The 23,727-nt window shown below is 44.0% G+C and overlaps 1 protein-coding gene across 3 annotated transcripts in view; it reads left to right on the top strand.

Annotated features, from left to right (window-relative positions):
* Window positions 1-23,727, top strand: part of cux1b (cut-like homeobox 1b) — a 59,459-nt gene that overhangs the window by 6,872 nt on the left and 28,860 nt on the right. For all 3 annotated transcript variants that reach the window (XR_003833343.1, XR_003833342.1, XM_029447197.1), the window contains exons 2-6: window positions 10,506-10,616; window positions 13,715-13,762; window positions 17,817-17,895; window positions 20,665-20,802; window positions 23,195-23,318. Coding sequence is in view for 1 of the 3 variants with exons in the window: in XM_029447197.1 (XP_029303057.1) it covers window positions 10,506-10,616; window positions 13,715-13,762; window positions 17,817-17,895; window positions 20,665-20,802; window positions 23,195-23,318 (500 nt within the window). In the remaining 2 variants the exon portion in view is untranslated. The remainder of the gene's footprint in view (window positions 1-10,505; window positions 10,617-13,714; window positions 13,763-17,816; window positions 17,896-20,664; window positions 20,803-23,194; window positions 23,319-23,727) is intronic.

Here is a 23,727-nt window from a genome sequence, read left to right on the forward strand (position 1 = left end):
GAATAATGCAAAGGCGAGCAGTTTATTGTTAAATCCCTTCACTTAGCTTTGAAATAAGGGATGGAACAAACTTTCACATGTCATCCTGCTACTCCTCGGTAGACGGTGTGATTACATTTTTATTATTGACTCGCAGTGATAATAGTAGTTATGTTATTCTCCTTTAAACGTAGGCATGTATCATCACAGCTATAAGATGATGATGATGTTTGATGGTTTAATGTGTGTGGACTTGGCATTTTCATACACCCACCTTTGTTTTATAAGGAGCCTAATGACAAAGTAATGGAATTGTAATGGCTCTGAATCTGAGCTAACTTCATTTCTGTAAGTGTCCACACCTTTTGCAGTGTTTATGTTGAGCTCATTCCCATTTTGGTAGTTTATAAGCAACCAGAGCTATGATGGTCCTGCTGCCAGCTCAGAGTAAATGGACGGCCTGCTTCTGTGTCAGCCCGCTAAAAATAACACAGACTGCTGGCTGGGCTCAGCAGAAAACTACCACCGATTATATGATGATTCAACTACCCTGTATTCACAGGTGCGTGTATGTGTGTGTGTTGGATGGAGGGGGTTTATGCTTAACAAATTGTTCTCTGCATTCAGTAAGATATTTCACTGCTTTAGTTTTACGTCGTAGGTTGGCGAACTTTGCCCAGTCAGAGAAACTTAGTTGAGGAAGTGAACTTATTGGCTGCTCATGTGTATCTTCAGTCTTTTGAGGTGTAATCATTTAAGGAAAGAACGGCTGTTTTATTTAGGTGTAGTGAACTGAAATCACTTTAATGCTTGATGTATTAATTTCAATTGTAGTGGGAAGCAGATTAAATAGTTTGAACTACTACCACCCTGGTATTATTACTGCACAATTAACAAACGCAAGAACTGGTCCGTGGCTTTGTCTACCAAAACTGTATCTGTTAAATTCATTGGACGTCCTCAGACGATACCTTAACCTCTCCTTGACATTTGACCTGAGCAGCTGTCCAACTGGAGCCAGGGTTCAATAGTGGTCTGACCCTGCAGACCTCAGTATGACCTGGGCTGTCTGACTGGTCTAACCTTTAGAGCCAGCAGATGATGGCTTTACCATCTGTCTTGCCTTTAACGGGCCTAGCATCCTTGAACTTGAACTTGTTTGGATGTGGAAAGAAGAAGACCACTCCAAGAAAGGAGAAAAATGGTATCACAATTAGCACAGGCTGTTTTCCTATGCTTATGTGTTTGCTTTATTTTTAAAGGAATGACCAAGGTCAGAAGTTTCAAACTTTTGTCTTTGTTTACTTATTTGTGAACACATTTTGAGCTCTCATTGTAGTTGGGAATCTCTGTATGCCCCAATTTAAAAGTGTTAAACTGATGTACATTGCTAAACTCTGTAGCCTCATTTTTAAAAGTGAGAGTTGTCCTCTGGAGGAAGGGGGAAGGGAATATGTGTTTAGTAGACACAGGCTCATCCGCTGACTGCTGTCTGACCCTGAGTTCAGCGGTATGGTTATTAATAGGCCCAGAGGCCTCAACTTCCAGGAGGCCCACTGATCAGCTCCAGATGTGGAATGAGAGAGGACAATTGTACATTTAGCCTATCCATGTTTCACATGAAGCAGAAAGTAGGGAGATAGGCATTCGGTAAGACTGATAAAGAGTGAGGGAGGGAGGGAGGGAGGGAGGAAGGGAGGGACAGGAGACCTTTCCACAGCAGGAGCGTGTTTTGCGAGTCTTTGTTTTCATGTGTGTGTGTTTTTTCGTTTATTACACTCTCTGCCCTCAGACCAAAAGACCATAAAAACGTATGGCATCACCATGGTGACCATAATAACTGCCTATAAAACAGCGTGTAAACTGTGAAATAAGACAAACAGACCAGAACAGCTCTGACTGGCTGGCTGACTGAATGGCTGCCTTCCGCCATAAAACTATTTGAGAGCCAGACTGAAGGAATGCCTTGGAGGCTGCTGTGGCTGTCACGACACATGAAAGGATTAGGCTCTGTGTTTTATCTCCTCTTTATCTGATGGTAATGGATAAGCTGAGTGTAGCCTATCATCTGACGCTTGGGCTGGGGGTTTGATGTTTTAGTAGGGTGACGGTTTGTTGAGTTGACCGCTCTGGTCTATTGATTGCTGTTTGATGGTTTTGATATGTAGGCTGTGTGGAACAGGTCAAGTCTTTTATGCAGTGAAGGCTCCAAATAGCTTTTAGCTGTCCTTCACTCCTCCCATTACTCCAGTGGTTCGTTTGATGTTTGGATCAATCAATAGTAAGAGCTCTTACACATGCTCCATCCTACGTCCCACTGAGCTCAATTCCTCTTCCTTCATTGTGCAGGCTTTATATCACATTCTCTCAACACAGAATAAATGATATAATTACAACCCATTACATAGCCTAATGCAAGCTAATTATTCTGTCATTACTGTAAGGATTAGCTATGCTCATTCCCTCTTTCTCACTGTTTCTCTGCCTTTTCCTCTCAAAAGTCGTGCAAGCAGAGCAGAAAAACTCTTACTCATAAAGGCTGAGTAAGACTTAGCCCCAGGACATGCTCTGTTGACGTTGATCGTATAGACCATGGGTGTCAAACTCAGTCAGAAGGCGAGGCCATGCTAGAAAATAGTGACAGCATGTGTTGGACACATTAAAGCGTCCAGATTTATCTAACCTAATGGGGCATTTTCATACATGCTTTTGATTAATGCGTGGAAGTCAACATGCTGCTTTTATAGGCTGTGGCACAACTCCTGCTGATGTGTCATCATCAGGCGTCTAGAAAATTACTGGATACAACAGATAGACGAGGCTAAATTAAAATGTAGAAAAGGGCATCATGCAGAGCGGGGATTTAATGTACCAGAGGCGCATGAGAGTGATGCATACCCCTTGTCACCATACTGTCACTGTGCCAATAGCATGACGCTGCTCGTAGTCCTTAAATGGAAATCTAAGTGAATTACGACAAATCAAATAGGCTAACGAATTGAGAACAGATCAAATCTTAACTAAATTAGAGCAACTTTGAACACTGCTGCATTGTTGAGGGTCACAGACTTTCTAGGCCAAGAAGACTAGCTCACATACGAGTGTAGGATGATGAGTGGATGTCTGCAACATTACTAGCCTGCACCTGTGATCCTGTCATTATCCACCCATGGTTACTTGCATGTGCATTTGATGTCATATAAAGTAGTAGCGGCGATGTCAATTGCTTGCTCGAGTCCTTGGGATCCAGGCTTGTATATGTGCTACAGGGCCTGGAGAGCCCCACTCGTCTTCCAGACTTGATTAATCCCTATCGCCCCTCTCCATGATCGCAGTTTCCATTTTTTAGTCCGTATCTGTGCACTCATCCCCTACCCAATCTCCTCTCACTGGCACAGAATGGCTTCCTGGCAGAATAGAGGCATTAATTCAGGGATGAGAGGTGTGATTCTCTCTCTCTCTCTCTCTCTCTCTCTCTCTCTCTCTCTCTCTCTCTCTCTCTTGCTCTGTCTCTCTGTCTCTCTCTCTCTCCTCTGTTTGTAATGCGTGGCCTTTATCTTAGCTGAAACAGCTCACTACCCTCTGATCCTATCTCAGATCTCAATATCCTAGCCGTTCCACCCTGTAAACGCAGGGATGAAAAATCTTGCCCTTTCACCAATGCATTACACCCGAGCATATCGCCATACCCCTCTCCTCCCATTGCACCCTCTACACCACTCACCCTTTGTGACACAGGCCTCTAGCTAAATTCAAACTCTGCAAAATGAGACCAAGTGAGCTCCACTTCCTCCACGCCAGAAACCATCTTAGTCTCATTATATGTGCATTTAGGCTCAGGCCTGGCCTCTGAAACTCCTTGTCAGACAATGGGGCAGGCAAAATAATGACTAGCTCTCAGTAAGCTTCAGGAGAGTTCAGGCTTGGATGTTGGGGAGATAAAACAACAACCAGTCTCTCAGCAGAGAAACATGGATCAATACAAACGAGGCTGAGGTGTAAAAAGCCTGTTTTTGATCCAGGCTTGCGTCAGCGTCAGTGAGGTGAGTCTTGACAGCTCCTGTGCTGTTGTTAGATATGGATCTGTGTTCAAAAAAAGGAGCAAAACGCTCAGGGACCACAAGCGTCTTGTTAGGCTGTGGAGAGTGGTAGGCTGACCCCCGCCCCCAACCGCTCTGCACACAAATGTGCAAAGTGTTTAGACCTCAGTTGTCACAGTGAAACTATTGTTAGCTTGTGGTTAAGAAAACTTTGTGGCTTTGACTCCAAAGGGTGAAAGGAAAAGCAATAACGGAGATTCAGGAAGATAGAACTTGCGTCTTCAAACCCTGTGTGGTTTGTGAAAACGCCGTCTGGCATCTGCTGGCACATTTAAAGTTCTGCAACATGCTATGTTAAAGGTAGGAAGTCAGACAGGCAGCCAGGATTGTAGTATCTTATCTGTGCTGTGTTTTGAGGGGGCGTGCCTGTGATCTGTGATCATGTACCGTGTCGTTGTAGCAAGCGTGGCTGTCGCTCCTGACTGAGCCGCCACCCAGCAACTCCACCCCCACACAGTAGGTTTGGCATACAGAACAGTCAGCCGCATAGGAGGTGGAACGCCGTGAGGGGAGATGGAGGGGGAGTTTCAGAGGTAGGCCTCGTAGATTTCAGATAAGACATCTTTCCAGACGCCTTTTACTGTTTACTATCATAACCACATAACAGCCTCAGACATGTCAGAGATAAAAGGAAAGATTACAGACTGCACTGGCAGGACCGACAACTTCATCTAAACATCTGTGTCATGTTGCAGAGTACAGAGGCTGTAAAAAGGCCTCTTTGCCACTTTGTAATGCACACAAAAAAGTTTATTTAAAAATATTAGCCTCTTTTGTGCTGAGACTAATATGCTGTTCGTGAAACTGAGAAGAAGTGAATGTGTTTTTGTCTGTCTCTTTCCACGCCTGCCATGAATTCAAGAGTGGTACTCCATTAGATTAATGTGTAAAACATGCACCGAATGTGGAGCAGTTAACCTACATTGTGTTTGGTCTAAAGGAGTGGTGGCAGACTATTTGGCATGTGGGACTGCAGACTAGGTGTAAACAGAGTGTTTCTAGCAGTTACAGTCCCAATTATTCCACAGAGAATGAGATCTGAAGCAAATCCTTGTGTGGTGTTCTCTCCTCTGTGTGCACTCCTGGTCACCGTGGCGGTACAGACGGCAGCTGCAGATTGACTTCATACTGTGTACATAACAATAACTTTGTTGTCATTCCACCAGCCTATCTGTCTCGGCATCGTCGGAGCGTGAGGGCATAAGGAATTCCATGAAGTTTTGATACCTCAATTAAAGTGCATCTGTCTCCCGTTATCTCGTTTAGTCGGTAGTCGATATGATTGGCATAATCAGACATGCCTGATTGGTGCCTCCCATTTAATTAATCAGTCTCACTGTATCATCACCTGTGGCTCATTAGAGTAATTAGAGCGAATTAGTCGGATAGAAGGCCTCTCTCTGCCTGCAGACGAGTGGAAGGAATTTCATTAGGAGAGATGAACGCACGCACACACACACATATACACGCGCACACATGCACCTTGGGTCTGATGGCCAGTGGTAACAGGATTTGTTTACCCGTGACTGTTATCAGTGATTAGTATTATTACCACAGTTGTAGGACAGAGAGATAGTCATTTCCGTTTGGCCCAACCTCCCCTTCTAGCTGAGAAACATAGCTCACCATGCCAAAATTTCACTGGGCGAACATGTTAGCAGATTTCCTCTTTTGAAACGGAGTTCAAAAGAATGTGGAAAGACTGGGCTACCCAAGTTACTGCAGCGGCCTGTCTGTGCATTCATGTGAGAGCACACGCGTGTGGAGCAGTGTGCGGGAGGCTTCTTGGCCAAGTCGGTGTTGATGTCTCTCTAGGGAGTGTTGGCAATCTGTTCCAATCGTCTTTACAGCTGACCAGACGACCAAATGAACCAGGACAGGGACTGCTGCTGTGGGCCAGTCCAGCCAAGAGAAGCAGGGCTGTTACAGCAATCACACAGACATTACTGCCCACTTAATGCTCCCCTGCACACACCATATTCCATCCTCTGCTAAACTAGTCAGGGCAGTCCTAAGCAGCCATATCAAGATTTAAAAATAGTACTGGAGTTAATGTGAAATGGTTAAATTAACTAATTCACCAGTACATTAAACAGTTTTCAGATATGAAAAGTAAAACATTTCAAAGTCATGCCAAGGAGAGCGTTGACCTCAGAGACTGCGCCTGAAGGCCCAAGCACAGAGTACACAAGTTTTTCATGCATGTTGTTTAGTTGTTTTTGCTGTGGTGCACTGCAGGCGTTACATTGAAGCAACAACACGAGTGCTGGTGTTTGCACTTTGCCTCAGCAATTAATTATATTTATTGTCGTTACATTAGTCATGTACTGTGAAATATAGACTCCCTTAATGTGCATGTTGTTGGATTTTGTTAATTAGAGTTTCTTCATGTCTTGGCTCCTTGTCAAAGATGTCAATTTGTAAGGTTTATTAAACTAGCATGATGTCAATCATTGATGTCAAACATGATAGAAAAAAACCCTCTGTGGTATGCCAGATGGCAGAGCCCCTGTAGAGGAGCCTTGCCTAAAGTTAACAGTATTCTCCTCCAGAAGTTTGAAGCTTGTTGAAGCTAAGCTATGTTTACTCGCTGCTAGTTGCTTAATAAATTCCAAATAAATCATGTAATAAATTACTCTTAGTTGGACATTTTGTTAAAAACATGCAACATAACTTGGTCACATGCCATGGCTCTACGCGATCCTTTTAGGTACCTAGTCTTCACACAGTATTGCCATATGTGTTAACTGTCATTACTTTAGATGGGCAGTGACAGATGTCACCTATCCAGTCGTTATAAAAATGAAAGGTCTTCATCTTTCTATTTAGCCACCTATTAATCTAGCTATCTGCTATCTTTAGTCATGGCAGTAATATTTTACTGTGATGTGGGTGCTAGCATGGATCCGGTAGCTGGACCAATTGGGCACTGACAGTCCTCGCTGCAAATAATTCAAACAGGTTATCCATTGACACTCTCCAATCTCATATTAGAGTAAATATTAACCAGTTTTATACTGTATTATATGCTTGAGAATATCACCTTGTGAGGAAGTTGCATCTGTTTATCCTATGTACATGTTCTGAAGCCAGTTTACAGAGGAAACGCAGTCAGTTTGACATTATCAATTCAGTACACATTGGCTATTGAAAAAATAAATTCAAAGGGAAAATCCTGTCAACACTTTGCAAGTTTATTTTCTATAAAAAAAAACTTAATTCTGGCATTTCATAGTTGGTTGAAACAAAAAACAAATGTATAAGGAGAAAAAAGGACATCTCCTGTGTGTTTCTAGCTTGAGTCAGCACGTTTGTTATATGTAAACTGACCACAGTTCAGTCCGGTTTTATTTTGCTGAGATCCCACGTTCTACAAAAACAGAATTCAGCAGAGCAAATATCCAAACATATTTGTTCAGTATTTCACTTAAGGTACTTAAATACGACAGCCTATCGTGCTTATATGTTGCTTAAAGTGGGAATAGTAGCGGTCCCCTAATGGTCGGTAAGATTTGATGTGTGTGAACAACAAGGGGTAGGCAGCAGGGATTGTGCACTTTCGGATGTTACGCTCTATCAGCAAGATGAGTGTAAAGTCTGCCTGTGTCTGCTGATGTGGGCAAAGAGTTTGCTGCATAGTCAAAATCTGACTGAGGGTCCTTTTTTTTTTATATATATAAACTGAGACCATGCCCATAATTACTTGCCCACTTGGCATTGAATCAATCCTCTTTCATGTGCGATGTGTTTATTTAGCTTAGCAGTGAGATTTTATTTTGGAATGGGGATTTGGTAACTCATTGGGATATGTGCAGGGTTTTGGAAAGGGATTGGACAGAATCAAGGGCGTCAGGGATTGGCACATGAACTCATAAAGCGGAACCCTAGTGGAGGACTGTGGTTATTTTAGATTTGCTCCGAAACAGAGTGCACTAATCAATTTATATGAACATATTATTGTGTTGAATTTCTTTTGACCTTTCTGAAAACTAGTTATATATTTACCTGAGCATAGACTCATTTGCATATCAAAGAAGCTGTTAGTTGGGCGTCCCGGTAGCTCAACCGGTAGCACAGGCGTCCCATATACAAAGGCTTAGTACTTGCCCACAGCGGCCACTGGTTCGAGTCCGACCTGTGGCGTTTGCTGTATGTCGTTCCCTCTCTCTCTCTCCCCCTTTCACAATCTGCACTTCTCTATCATAAAGGCAAGAAAAAGCCCAAAAATATAACTTAAAAATGAAGAAGAAGCTGTTATTTTCAAGGTTATTTATTTCAACTCAAGTAAGCAACAACATGAGCTGTTCACTTCCTAGTGTCATTAAAAAGAACATGAACTATAGTGTTGTCATGTAGTATGAATGTTATATCCCTTTCTTCTTCTTCTATAAACCCTTGGCTGAGATGAGTGAGATAAACAGTACTTTAGACACAATGGTGATTTTAGATGCTGCAGACTGTAATGCAAACCAAACTTCACTTTAATATATTTCATTAACCTTCTCAAATATTATTCTTCAAGTTAATGCAGTTAATTGTGTCCTAAAGGTGTGTATTTGTACTGGGGCCACACACACACACACACACAGACACACACATAACACTTCATAATCAAGAACCTATACTAATCGGTCACCCATGGTATTTTACTTGTGTAGTGATTCGGATTATGTATATTTTCAAAATTAATTCCTAGTGTTTAATGGCACCGCTTGAATGATTTAACGCCATTATCTCTACGCCTTTTGGATATACCTTAAACTGTCCTGGTTGCTGCTTATGCCTTCTGAATTCTGATCAGGCTGTAAAATGAAGTGTTCCAGTGAGTTATTATATTCAAATGATTTAGGATGTATTAGCCTTAAGGCCTAATACATCAAATTGTGATTAATATCTGCCAAAATGTGATGTTAGTATCTTGAACCAACTGGGCCTTATATGCCTGTTCCTGTAGCTAATCTTTACCAATATAATAATTACACCTCTATTCATGAACTAGAGCATTCATTTTTTGACAATTAATTTAACATGATTAAAATTTATAAGGTTCCTCCTTTCATCAAGCGTTGCACAAGCTTCTGCGCACGCTCGAATTCACTAACAGATAGTGCAGCTGCTCCATGGCCATGGGCGGACAGGCTGCTACATCAACTGCTCCATGGGCAGCGAGAGCAAGATGGCATGTAAGCAAGTGAGCAGTTTTGTTTTTTTTCAAACGTCCTGTGCTACTGCGTAAAATCCAATGCAGAGGACAGTCGACCAACATTTGTTATATATTTTTATGGTTTGGGGATAAAACGAGATCACGGCTGGTCAGGGAATTAAACTTAATGCTGATGGGGGGAAAAATCTCCTAATTAGTACTTGATCACACTATTTCTTTGGAGGGTTGTATTTTTCTTGTGTGTGCTGGGGGTGTAGGCGATTTGAGGAGGTGGGCATGTGTGCATGAGTGTGTTTTGGGACCTTGTCAGCAGACTGAGCCACAAGGGCCCCTGTGGTAATGTGTGTATTAAATGATTAGTGTGTTAGTTAGCATAACGGCCCTTCAGCAGCGTTTAATCACTCTCAGGGGTGGGCGGCCTCACAGGAGGTGGATGGGAGGGGGCTGAAGAAAAGGGGGAGGCGGAGTAAAGGGAGAAGAGAGAGATTTAAACGGATGAGAAGGTACTGCTGGTTGAATGAGTGAGTGGATGATCTGTAGAGAGTACGGAAAAACGAGGGAAAAAAAAAGGAGTGAGCATGACAGGAGGCAAGAATCCAACAGAAACATAATCCAGCAACACTCAGCAGAGAGAGATACAATCTTTACAAGGCCTGAACGTCTTGTTAATGTCAGCACTTGGCCCATCATCTGGAACAAGTCCCATAAAAAGCTATTAATAACAATGCAAAATGGATATGGATAAAGCCTCAGTCTTGACAACACTGCTGTTGTTGATAATTGTGCTGTTGTTTTGTGGGGAGGGGTCTGGTCGTCTCGTGCAGACGGTCAATAATTGTTGTGAACTGTGTGCTGAGTAGTAGTGGTAGTAGTCAATTGCTGCAGAAGCTGTCATGCCCGACACAGTGGTAGCCAATTGACTGACAGGCTGAATGGCTCCAGATACTGCTAGCGCTGGTAGTAGTTCAAACTATCGGTGTAGACAGATTTTTCCTTGGCGGGACATCGGTGTTGTGGTTCTCCTCTCCGCCTTTGCTGCTGCAACATGCTGGCCAAGTTCAGCTGAGACGGGACTGGTAGTCTGCAGCATGCCAGATGGGTCAAGGAGTCTGCTGTCTAGTCAGAAAGCGACTCCTCTCTTTTTTTTATTCTGAACGATAACAATGATGCTGATGATTATGACACGTACAGTAATGATGAATGTGATCAAATGTGCCACTCTCTTCTTAGGGAACTAAAAAAGTTTTGTATTTGTGTTGCAGAAAGAACTAGACGCTACCGCCACACAGCTTGCCAACAGACAGGACGAAAGTGAACAGTCCAGGAAGAAACTCATCGACCTAAGCCGCGAGTTCAAGAAAAACACACCAGAGGTGAGAAAATCAGATATTCACAGACACGCACCAACTCACACAGAGACGCATATATCCCGCGATTCTTTTGACAATCATGGGTTTGCCTCAGTGTTTCTCTGTGTCTCTTCTCCTCTTCATAAATGTAGACGTGATTATTTACTGAGAAAGCAGGGGAGGAGGAGGAGGAGACGGCGCAGAGATGCGGGCTTGGCTCCCAAAAATAGTCTCTCCATTAGTTTCCCTGAAATCCTAAAGAGACAAAACAGAAAACCCCTCAGGAGTTTGTATTATCTGACCTAGTTTTTTATGCGTGCAGAAAGTGTGGTCTATGAGTGTGTATGAGAGAGAGAGAGAGAGAGAGAGAGAGAGAGAGAGAGAGAGAGAGTGAGGCAGAGCAGGAGGGAGAGAAAGAAAGAGAGTGTGACAACACTACTAAGTGGGATCAGGAGGGAATTCTGTCCTGTTCCTGTGTTCCCATCACTCCTCCTGGGAATATTTGTTTCATCTCTGTTACCAAGGCAACGTATTTTAAACCACACAGCGAAAACAAAGTATTGTTGTGTTATTATTGGTAATGTCACCATGGTGAATTATTGATGGTAGTATGAATTATGTATGAATGGAGTAGACTGTGGATAGAAAATTGTCAACTCTCGGTGGAGTTGACAGTAGGCCTATTATAGTTACCACAGGATGAGGGTTGTGACTATTGACTTCAGCTTGTAGCCCACCCGGCGTAGAGGAATATACACTAGAGGAAACTGTACCTGCATACAGAAGATGCTAATTTCACTTTGCCCTACACATTCATCTCTAATCTCCTTTTCAAGTATAACCACATGACTAGCAACACAGAGGTGGAGAGAAGCACACAAAGAAAACATGCAGGGAAGCAGAGGCGTGCACACAAACACACAGAGGCAGATAGCCTAGATCACAGAACAGGACACACACATTCATCAGTGTAACAAGGCTGTGATTTAGGAAGGCTCCTCTGGCGTCTGTGTGGCCCCTGGCATCTCCCTGGTATGTGGAGGAGGAATCTGAGCCAGGCCAGACGAGCGACAGGATTCATTACAGGGCTGTAACAGGCTCAATAGGAATCAGCACTAAAACTCCCGGTGTTTGGAGGTGTATAAGCATCAAGGCTGCCTACTAAATAGGCTGGTTCATAACGTGTGATAGCCTGATTAAAAATGCCTCGATTGTCTTGTGTGCGTTTGCGGAGCTGTGTTTTCTGTCGTGTCGTGGCTGTTTGCGCTGGTTGACCAGCCTATAGAGTGGACTGTCAGCTCTCTGTGGTCTGCAGCAGTCAGCGGAGATCACAGTCACATCAGATCAGACTGCATTAGGCTGAGCGGGAGTCCGTCTCTGATCCATTATTCAACAACCAGGAGACCGGCCCACGTTGACTGTGTCTAGTCTGTTGAGCTGTACTCGACGTGAACTGCACTCATGGTCTGCATAATAACACACACACACCCATGCAGGCTTTTGTAGCATTTTGAAAGTAGTGCAAAGAAATGCAGCGTGAAAACAAAGTCTTCATAATTCATTAGTACCGACACACAGTTGATTTTTTATTTTTTTGAGGCTACATCTCACTGTGCTTCCTAAGTTGCCTGAATTATTCATCCAGTTCTTAATTTCCTTTTAGTTAGTCAAGACTCCTCTACCACACAGTTATAAAGAAAAGGGTGGGAATGGTTGTAGCATGTCCCAAAGATTGCTAGCCAGAGGCAGTGGTAGTAAAACAACTTTGTGTGTGCTTGTGTGTGTGTGTGCACGCATGCACATACTCCCGTTTGTGTTTAGCTGCAGGGCAGACAGACAGCGAATGGGAGTTCCATACTCCCTGGAGGATTCCTCGGGCTGGCCTGTCTGCTGTCTGCCGGCAGCTCACACACCAGCCATCCATCTCCCGCTGCCTGGCCCCTCACTCCCCTCACTACACACATACACACACATTACACACACAGATTGACCATGGTGTCTGTGTGCATTGTTATGTTATATGGTCATAAATCTTTGGAAGTGGAGGGGGCAGGGGGGAGGAGCACTAGAGAGTGGACAAACGTGTGTGTGAGTGTGAGTGTGAGTGTGAGAGAGAGAGAGAGAGAGAGAGAAGGAGAGCCAGGGGAGGGGGGGGGAGGGGGTGGCAGGGTGCAGGTCATTATCCCATTATTATAGGGGAATATTGAATTGGCCCAGACAAACAGCCACAACGACCCCTGATGAGGTAACAATGGGGCAGGGTCACCGAGGTCATGACCTGTCCTCAGCCCCAGACAAGCGGCCTGTCTGGACCAACCTGGGATTAGGCCAGCCCCAGACACTGGTCCCAGGTCAGTTTGGGATGCATGCTCCCTGCAGCATCTTTTAGGCTGAGGTTTCTAAAAGGCGCAGAGTCTCTCGAGCACACATCTGTCGGTGCCCTACTTCACATCTTCATTAGGCAGTTTTGTGAGTATGTGTGTGTCCACAAACTGTGCAAATCAAATGTGCCTGTACAGAATGTCCTATTCTGCCACGCTTTTTACCGTACGCTCCAGTTCAGTTTGTCAGGATGTAGGCTCAGCTAACAGCATAGTGATTTGCATGTTCCCCTGATACATACTCGACTGGCTATCTAATCTGAAACCGCTGACTCGTACAGGAAAGTCATGCAATGGGACTCGCGGGATGAAAAGCATTTGCTTTATAGTAAAAAGTTTGTGCGCGGAGACAATTTGCATTAACTGTAGTCCTACTCTGTGGCTTGTTCACACGCACTAGTGCCGCCTCTGGGTGGCCCAGGTGGTGCTGCACCTGTTTTTATGAGAAACGCAGTCCGCCAGAGCACCTCGGGGTACAAACCTGGCCTCCTCCCTACCCTCATGTTCATCACTCGCTCACGCATCACTCATTATTCATCGGCAGTGGCAAGAACGGCCGCCACTTGATTTCAATGAGTGACTTATTTGAGCCCAACGTGGTCTGCTTGTATTTGACTCAGTAGGTTTTCACAGCTCCTGAACATGGCTGCCACACATTCCTGTTATTTTAGGATTAAAATTGATCTGTTGATGATCTCACTTTTGAGACTCGCTAACTTCCTCTTCTCTTTTATCTTTTAGGATTTCCGGAAACAGGTTGCCCCTTTGCTCAAGAGCTTCCAAGGAGAGGTGAGTGTTGTATTGGGAATGTATATTGACACAGTGATAAACACACATGCTCAAGCAAAGCATTCAAACTGTGCATATTATAAAGCCTGTTTGACATTCGTTGAGTGGTCTTGCTCCTTCTCTCTGTGCCCTTCTGTCCCTTTTTTTCCGCCTTCGTCTTTCCTCTTTAATTGTCATCTCTTCTCTCTCACTTCTCTCTCTCCTCTCTCTCTCCTCTCCTCTCCCCGCCATCTCCTGTTCTTTCTCTTTACCACTATCTCATTTCCCCTCTTTCCTCTCCCTCTTTTCTTCGCTCTGCTCTGCTCTTGATTTTCTGTCCTATTCATGAAGTCCTGTAGCCCGAGGGTGTGTTTAAATTGCATCCTGCAAAAAAAAAAAAAAAGGCACCACAAAACCCCGGCTCTAGCCAGTCACAACTCACCAATGCTATTTCCTCAGACTTTGTTTGTCTGCATGATTCGGTAGGGTTATTTGTTGATCTGGTGAATCATGAGCCATTTTCGTTCATTGTGGCTCATTTATTTACTTTCAATTTAATGTTGTGCCCCAGGTTTCTATGTACCTTGACCTATAAGAGGTGACTTTTGTGTGTGTGCTATATCGTACTCCCACAGTTCCCTTCTATCTCCTCCTCCATCATTTTGGCCTATTTCCATCATGACTCCTCCTGTCTGGCAGCCATGCATTTCCAGTTCACTCCCATATGTGAAAGTCAGAGGGTAGGAGTGGAAGCGGCTGGTTTAGACTGGGGCGTTATTTGGGGTTGGAGTGGGTGGACATTCAGCCCAATAGTATCTCTTTGCTAGCACACGCACACACACATGGACACACACACATGCAAACAAAATCATCTCAATAGATAGTGACAGGGCTGCTTTGCTACTGGCCATAGAATATTACAGTTTAACACTGGGTTAGTTTCCATATTCTTGTGTTAGAGCAGCAACCTCAGCCAGTGGTTATGTAAAAATGCTGTAATTTATAGTGGTCCCACCATGTTCTGCTGATGATCCACAGTCTATTTAGAGAATAGAAACAGCAGCAATATAATTGTGGCTTTGTCAGCTGTTTCCACCATCCTCATGTTGACACACCTCGGCGGCGTGCACACCAGAACACGCTGAGACACATAGTGGGTGGTCGCGGAACTGAGAAAGACATTATCTTATGATTATTGAGATAATACTGTACACCCGCGCCAGTCTCAGAGCAGCCCATCAATCAGTCGACTATTTTGCGCGCTTGCATGCCACAACATGAGTAGCTCTGAGAATGTGTAATTTTAGCCTGGCTTTGTTTGCTTACCCCTCAATGCTTTGATCAAGGACAAGACAGGCACCAGAAACCAGAGGGTCTTCCTGTTGAAGTCTCACAGTAACTCATCCTTAAGCATTTTACCCTCAGAGCCTGAATCTTTACTAAGTGAATGTGGAACCCAGACAGAACAATAAAAAGTTTTATCCCAGGAACTTGGAGGTCTTGATACTCTGTTTAATCTTTGTCATTGAAAGGTGGATGCCCTCAGGTCATAATTATTACCAATAACAGTACTGTTTCCACAAGGCCTCAGTCTGGTAAACGGGTTATGTGTGTACGTGTGTGTGTGTGTGTGTGTGTGTATATGTTGCATGCTCAGTGTTCCTTGTTGGTCCATCGATCAGATAAGCTTTTCCATTATCCAAGGCTTCAGTCTCTGCTTCCCATAGCCTCCCCTTATCAGACTCCACTGGGGCCACACACACACACACACACACACACACACACACACACACACACACACACACACACACACACTCACACACTCGCAGGTCAGCCTGATGCCCTTCACACACTATGGGTTAGATAGGGGAGCGAGGCGGTGCTGAGTGATGGTGGCACAAGGTGCTGACGTATGTACGTGTGTGTGGATGTGTCAGGGATACCTTTTGCAATTGCAAGCACTTCTCATCGGTAACCTACTGATACTGGTGAGGTATCATTTGTGTCACTTCATTTGTTTTGCTTGGTCTGTGCGTGTGTGTGTGGGGGTGGGGGCAGGGGAGCATGTAATAGCAGATGTCATTGGGATTGGTTGAAAGAGCTGCAGTTTGTAACAGCAGGGTTGTATTTGCAAATCCTGGGTGGTCTTCTAATGGCTCTGGTCCTGCAGTTAACCTGCCTCTAACTGTAGGGTGTGTCCTACATTAAATGTCTATTTCCTGCCTCCCATGTTGGGCTATATAAAGCTGCTGTACCACTGACCTTGGCCCAGTCATTGTACAGTCACGCAGCCGTCTTCCTTCACTGCCATCGGCAGATAATTATTTGCGTTGGTTTGTGAGCGTGTGTGTTTCTTCTTTATCACAAGATTGTGTTATGATACCCTGATCACATACATATATCTATATATTTTTCTATATCTATACATGTCTATATCTATATATTTCTATATCTATAGACATTTCAATACTGATGAACAGGTTTGGTGTTGGTGTGTGTGAGAGGTATTAGTACACAGCATCAGTAATCTCCCATTAGTGGCCTTGCATTTGAGGATCCTGATCGCTCAATGTCACACAGCACATGAAGAGGGTAAAGTACATGATGCAGCATGGTGTGTGTGTGTGTGTGTGTGTGTGTGTGTGTGTGTGTGTGTGTGTGTGTGTGTGTGTGTGTGTGTGTGTGTGTGTGTGTGTGTGTGTGTGTGTGTGTGTGTGTGTGTGTGTGTGTGTGTGTGTGTGTGTGTGAGAGGGAGAGAGGGGGATAGACAGGAGCACTGTACATGCCAGATAGACATGAGTGTGTGACAGGGAAACATGTGAGAAAGACTGACACTGAAAAAGATTGAGGAGAAAGAGAAATAAATGAGTCAGAGAACATGGAAGTGACAAGAGGGAGAATTTGAGAGAGAGACTGAGAGAAAGACATAGAGAAATAAAAAGGGTGGGGGGGAGGGGAGGGAGGGGTGCTGGCACCAGCCTACTCAGGGCCAGATGTTTTGCGGCTAAAAAACTAGAGATGAATCAAAGCCATGTGAAGAGATTTATTAGGTTCCCATAGGAGCCCAGGCAGTATTACATGAAGCCCGCTCTGTTTACAGTGGCAAGAACCCCTAAACCACCCATCAACTACACTACTGGCTTGGCTGGGAATGTGAAGACTTTATATTTGGACTTATATAGGCTTTTGTCTTTATTCCTTTTCTCTCAGTGAATGTGCTGGAGGAGTTGGAAGAGAAACACAAGGCTGTTTAGTCTGAGTGCGTGAGCCAGAGTCGTCAGCTGTAGCTCTGCCCAGTACAGTAGCACCCACTGAATGTCTTTATTTGGCATCTGTTTCCCTCGATTTAGAGTTGATTTCAGATGCCTACTCTGTCTGCTTCTCATATTGAAGTGTGACACAGAGACCATAGTAAAGCTGGCTGCCTAGTGTTTCAGCATTGACAACAGTGTAAAAGTTCCCCCAGTACGATTCTTTTTCTTTTTTCTTTTTTTTTTTTGAATTAATCTCTTATGGATCCAATCTAATGCTGTCCATTTCATAATATCGGTGATGGAATGCATGCCGTGCCCTCTTGTGTTAATGGCTGCATCAGTAATGGATCCACACTGTATTGCTGCTAAGAGCTGACTGAATAATCTGCCCCTGCTGTGGCTGGAAAGACTGAGCCAGCTGTTTAATGATGTCAGCGTGCTGGAGGGGAAACTAACACACACACACACACACTCACACACACACACACACACACACACACACACACACACACAGGGACGGATGGACGGACTTAGGCACACACACTCGAGGACAGACAGACGTGGAAACGAGGCAAACGAAACGCATCCGTCATCGGCTGAACAGCTGAACTGACTTCACGGGAAGGAAACACCAACGCAGCCACTGTCAAGACAACCGCGATCATATGCAGCATACCAACGCATAGTGAGGATAGACAGATATGTAGACGAGTCTTACTGTGAAATTAATGGGTCTGCCTTTGGAGTGTATGGATGGGACACTCAGTTGTGAGGTGCTGTAACTGACAATTAACCATTATTTTTCTCCTCTCTCATTGCAGATCGATGCCTTGAGTAAAAGAAGTAAAGAAGCAGAGGCCGCCTTCTTAAACGTGTACAAGAAAATAATCGATGTCCCAGGTAAGACTACGTTTCATGCCTGCGTTGCGTGCGTCATTTTGTATGTCTGTGTAAGTGTGTTTGTCTAGACACTTCCTGAGTCCAAAAAACGTGATCAGGAGAACCCCTTATCCATGCAGACAGCACCAAACGGGGGAAGAGAAAAAAGCATGACACCGTCCCTCTGGTGCTCCTTCACTGTGCATCCAGGCGTGTGCAACGCCTTAATGTGTCCCCATGAGATCCCATCCCCACTGGTGAAGCCTTTAGAGGGTCTTAACAGAAGGTGCATCCTGATATGGATGACAAGTGCGCCCACGATTGGCTGCCGGGAAGTGCACACATGAGCAGTCACGTTCGGCACACTGAGGCCAAGGAGGGACACGCAGCACAGAGTGTTACAGAACACACACCACCACAGAGCTACTGGTTGGAGATTTTCAGCTGTATGGGAGCCCTGAAGAGGCCGTGTATGTAGGAATGAGAGAGGAGTTGAGTTCATCTATAACGTAAGGAGGTCATCATATTCCCACATGGATAGACCTACAGTAATATCTTTGGATTGTACTGCTCCCAATAAGTCAGCGCCAGCTCTGACGGGGCTATTCTTAACTTGCAGCGAGACAATGATGTAATGCCTGATGCACACACGCACACAGACACAGACCAGCCTGACTAATGCAGCAGTCTTGAAAGAGGAAACAGTGTGTTTTGTTCTGTCTTCTATCAACTGAAGGCCTGGTTAGTCAGGCCAGTGTGCTCTGCTTTAGATTAAAGGTGTCTGGCGAGAGCGCTCAGCACCAGTGGCCCACAAGTCAAACTGCTTTTAACAGGCTGTGTAGTTGATTTGGACGGGGGCCCATGTGAAGGACGAAGGTTTGATAAGAGCGAGAGAAAGTTGATTTTCAAGGGCGCCGCGGCAGATAGGGAGTCCAAATTCAGGGCATACAGTTATGTTCCTTAGTGTTTGTTTGTACTTGTGTGTGTTTGTATGAGACTTTGCAAGTGTGCACATGATGTGTGTTTGTGACAAGGTTTGTGTGTGTGTGTGTGTGTGTGTGTGTGTGTGTGTGTGTCAGAGCTTAGCCCTGCATGGTGTGTCACCTTGACAGCACAAAATCAGCATGAAATTCCCCAATCGTTCTCTGCTGATCTCTCATTAGCATAGTTAAGATATCTAACTGCGTCAGACATGAGACACAAACGCACACACATACACACACACAGCTCTTACCCCCAGCTGTAAGTTGTCAGTTCCGTTTATCTGTACAACACACACGCATAAACACACACACACACGCAAACTGCTCTTTTAGCTGGCATGCTGATGAGCGTCGCCTGCGTCTCTTGGCTGCCTGTCACCAGTCTGCCACCCATGAGCACCAATCAGATGTGATTGGCCTGACTGACAGGGCTCTCTTCATCACACTGACAGTTAACCCTGCTGTGTGTTCACAGAGATGTTGGTAAAATGCCTCCAGAAAGTTGTCTTTCTTCCTTCTGTCTCTTGTTACTTTAATCTCTTATTTACCTTTTGCCTTGCCTATTTTACGGCTTCACTTTGTCCATCTGTCTGCTCCAATGTTTCTCTTTTTTTCTTGCTTTCAAGCTGCATCATAGTGAACACTTTAACTGATCATAGCCCAGTAATCTCTGTTGTTAATGTGTCTCATCTAATGTGTCTGTGTCTATCTACGAGTATCACTTATCTAGTTCTCTTGCTGTGACAGCAGTTGACGCATTATCCCCCCCCCCATACAAAACCAAAGTTTATCGTGTACACAGACAATCGTCTCTGTTGATACAATGGTTGATAGTTTATCATTCAATAACCTTTATGGATAAACAGAATGTGGCTGAACTAACTAGGACCTTCCAGTGTTGTGCGTTGTTTACTGTTGTAGCAAGCCAAATCTCTGTTCTGTTCTTCTCTTTCTAATCAGTGAAGTGCGCTAATGTTTTGTAAGTATTTACAGTAGAGCCGAACCAATACTGGATTTTTAGGTCAATAGCAATTTTTGAGAGCAATTAAAATCCAATAACAATATATTGGGCAATGTTCAAACTTTGCTGTTAAAGTCTCATGATCAAGACATGTCTGGGGTTGTATATTTTAAAGTTGAACAATATACTTAATAATTTATATTAACATTGCTCTGCTGTTGCTCAGGGTGTAGAGCGGTCATCCAGTAATCGGAAGGTCGGTGGCTCGATCCCTGGCCCCTGCATGTACAAGTGTCCTTGATACTGAACCCCAAATTGCTCCGGGTGGCTGTGCCCAAAATGTGTGTTAATAATAATTAAGAAAAATCTAGTGGAAAGATGCCAGTAAATGCATCTTTATAAAACGTGTCGCTGAATTTACTGCACTATCTATTTAAAGTATACACACATGCCTTTGGTCATTTATTAAACTGTAATAATCCAGTATGAAATAACTATATTAGTTCTGTACATACAGTCAAGTTCTAACTTATAGCTGTCTGGTGCATCAGTGACTGTTACATATAACTCACCTTGTGATAATATTGCTTATAATTGGGATATGTTTTGGTCCTTGCTAGAACCAGTAATTCTCCAGTGGGAGATCAAAGGTCAGGGTCAGCTCCAGAACAGTTCTGCAAGAGATTCATTGCCTTGCTCAAGGACACTTCACCGGGGCAAACGCCTGTTCTCACAGGGCCTTGAATGTAGTTATTCCTAGCTCACTACGCCACCTTGCCGCCCTTGTTTGTGTAATCTGCTTTGCAGTTTGCGGTGTGTTAACGTGGTGTGTTTTGTCTCTGCCAGATCCCGTACCTGTGTTGGAGCTGGCTCAGCAGCTGCAGCTGAAGCTCCAGAGGATGCACGACATTGAGACAGAGAACACCAAACTTCGAGAGACACTGGAGGACTACAACAAAGAGTTTGCAGAGGTCAAAAACCAAGGTTAGAGACAGGATATATGCAGAGGCACACCATTTGGTACTTTCCTGATCTTGAGAGGGGCATGGATGTAGGGCACACAATTAATCATTGAGGAGTACGTATCAGAATTTCATATACTGTACTTACGATGAGTATTTGTGTAGTTCGACAGTGTTTTAATGTTCTCTTGTATGTTGTATCTGCTTTACTACTATGGCCAGTTACAACCATTGATTGTGCAGAGTGCACCCATGTGACCAAAACAAAACTAAGATGGTTAAGCAGGATGCTCCGGTGAGCATTATTATGGATAATTTAACATCTGGCAAACAGAAAACAGCCCTTTGGCTAACACTGATCAACATCACTGTAAATGTGCCAATGTACATTAATAGATAGAAAAGAGAAATACACAGACCTGGATTTGTCATGAACAGGATAATGTAGTTTTAGGTGATCACTATCTGACGGCTGGAAATATTGTACAAAGCAAGATGACATTTAAAAAAAAAATTTGGCCTCAACAAAATGAAATATTGTCAAGACTTTGTAGCTGCTGCTAGTCTGAACACTAATAATATACAAAATACAAATGATTTGTGTTATGCTTGAAGGTAACCTCACAATTATCAGGGATAGGATTCTTACTGTTTTATCAATGGAGTCTGGTGGCTTTGGCGAGAGCATATATAGAAAATATTGTAGAAATAGCTTACGCTTAAGCTGATTTTAAAAAGGTGGCTACAATACATTTAGCTGCTGTCACCCACAGCAGTACATTGCTTAGCTTCCGCGTCGGTACTCCTGCCTGCTTCTCCAAACTGGGGGCGTGCCAACCGTCATACACTAAATATGGATAAGTAAATCATGCAACCCAAATGAAAAAATCCCAAACTATCCCTTTAATATTGAGCCCTATGTTGGGTGCTAGAAAGGTATAGTGCTTGCTTCTTCCAAGTTCCACCAGTTAAACAAACAAAAAGCAATATAATACGAGAGGGTGGTATCTGATCAGGGCGTGGTGGCACTTTGTGATTGGCGTGGGTGGATACGAAAGCTGCGTATATTTTCCTGCTTTTTTGGACATTTGCCAATCCTGGACCTCCATGCCTGCTTTATGTCTGCATGTTGATGAACTTTAATAGTGCAAATATAAGGTCAAAGGAACACATTTAGAAGCCCTTTTCAAAAGAAGAAGAAGAGGCCACATTTGAACACATTTTAATGCCTTTATACATTTTTCAATAACACAAAATGTACAAGGTTTTACATTTTCAAAAAGGTTTTTTGGGGGAAAGAAACACGAGGCACAGTTTCATGAATAAAAAACGACCAGCTACCTTAGGGTAAAGAAAGACGGAAAACTGACAGAGGCAGAGAGATGAGTGAGAAGCAGCAATAAAAGTGGTGTAATTTCGGTCGAAAAGGAGGAGTGAGCGAGCGAGCGGGGAATGTTTTGGAATCCCCCTTTCCTCAGTGAGAGTTAATTGGAACAGCTCGATAGCGGCAGGGTTCCATTCTGCCATTGATTTTCCTGTTCCCTCATCCTTTATCCCTCCTTCCCGCCTCAATAGATGGGGGATATTTAAACCCCAAAACACACTGTGGAACTCCCACTCATGTTAAACGCACACGCGGACCTGCCCGCACACTTACACTGGCGCACACACACACACACACACACAGTGCACACACAGAGTGCAGGGGCCATTGATCCCCGCAACCTAAATGTTTAAAGTTCAGTTAAGCAGTTAAGGGGTAAGAGGGCTCTGAGGGGACTCTCCTCTATTGATTATGTGTCAGAGCAGTGAGACTGGAGTTTAAATCTCACACACACACACACACACACACACACACACACACACACACACACACACACACACACCACACACACACAAAGTGCTAAGAGCCCTCAGTCAAAGGCAGCAAGCAGCAATGCTCTTTATCATTGTCTCACTCACTTATATCTTTCTCTGAGAAATACACACACACACACACGGAGGCCTATTTATTACCCCAGTTATGTGTTAGATTTATTTCAGGCTGCCCCATACAGACCTCAAGCCGTCAGCAGGTTATGGGGTTTCAGCTCTAATGCAGTCCTAATGAATACAGCATATCTACTGTCGGTGGTTGGTAAATATTCTATACCAGTCATGGATGTAAAGATTAGGCAGGAGCCATAGGGGCCAAGGCCTTAGTCTGTGCTGACAGAGGAAGAATGTGGAATATGAAAAGCTGTTCCTTAAGCAAAGGTCAAACCCCCCACCCCCACCCCCCTGTCAAAAGGATTATCATCATTGCTGCCATTTATCACATCTAAGAAACGGCTATAGTCTGTTGTCTACATATTTAGCAAATTGACCGTATTTGACCTCTTCCTCTCTGTACTTTCTGCTTTTACCTCCTCCAGAGGTGACCATTAAGGCCTTGAAGGAGAAGATCCGTGAGTACGAGCAGTCTCTGAAGAATCAAGCCGAGAACCTGGCCCAAGAGAAGCAGCTCCAGCTACACAATGACTATGCAGAGAAGGAGAGGTATAACTTTGTGTGTGCGTGTGCGTGTGCGTGTGCGTGTGCGTGCTACAGCAGCGTTGTTTCAAGCACTAACCTCTACATTGTTTTGTCATTTCAAACCTTCGGGCCATTGTGCCCTGATACAGGGCTGCTATAATTCTAATCTTTGAATCATAGATTTAAGATTTCTGGCTTTTATTCAGCAGAGCTTTTCGAAACTTAATTGTTTCTTCTAATAGTTCTTGGACGTTTTCTCATAGTTATCAGGTTAAATCAACAAATTGCTGCTTGTTGGCATTGCCTTCCTTTTACAGATGAATGCAGGAATGGAAAATACTTAAAAGTCAACGCCAGCATTTCTTGTCATGTGGGTGCTTGCCATTGTTGTCTTGATGGGAATCGACACCTCAGACTCCTATTTTCTGTCCTT

This window comes from Cottoperca gobio, chromosome 13, assembly GCF_900634415.1.
Source record: "Cottoperca gobio chromosome 13, fCotGob3.1, whole genome shotgun sequence".
Lineage (NCBI taxonomy): Eukaryota > Metazoa > Chordata > Actinopteri > Perciformes > Bovichtidae > Cottoperca > Cottoperca gobio.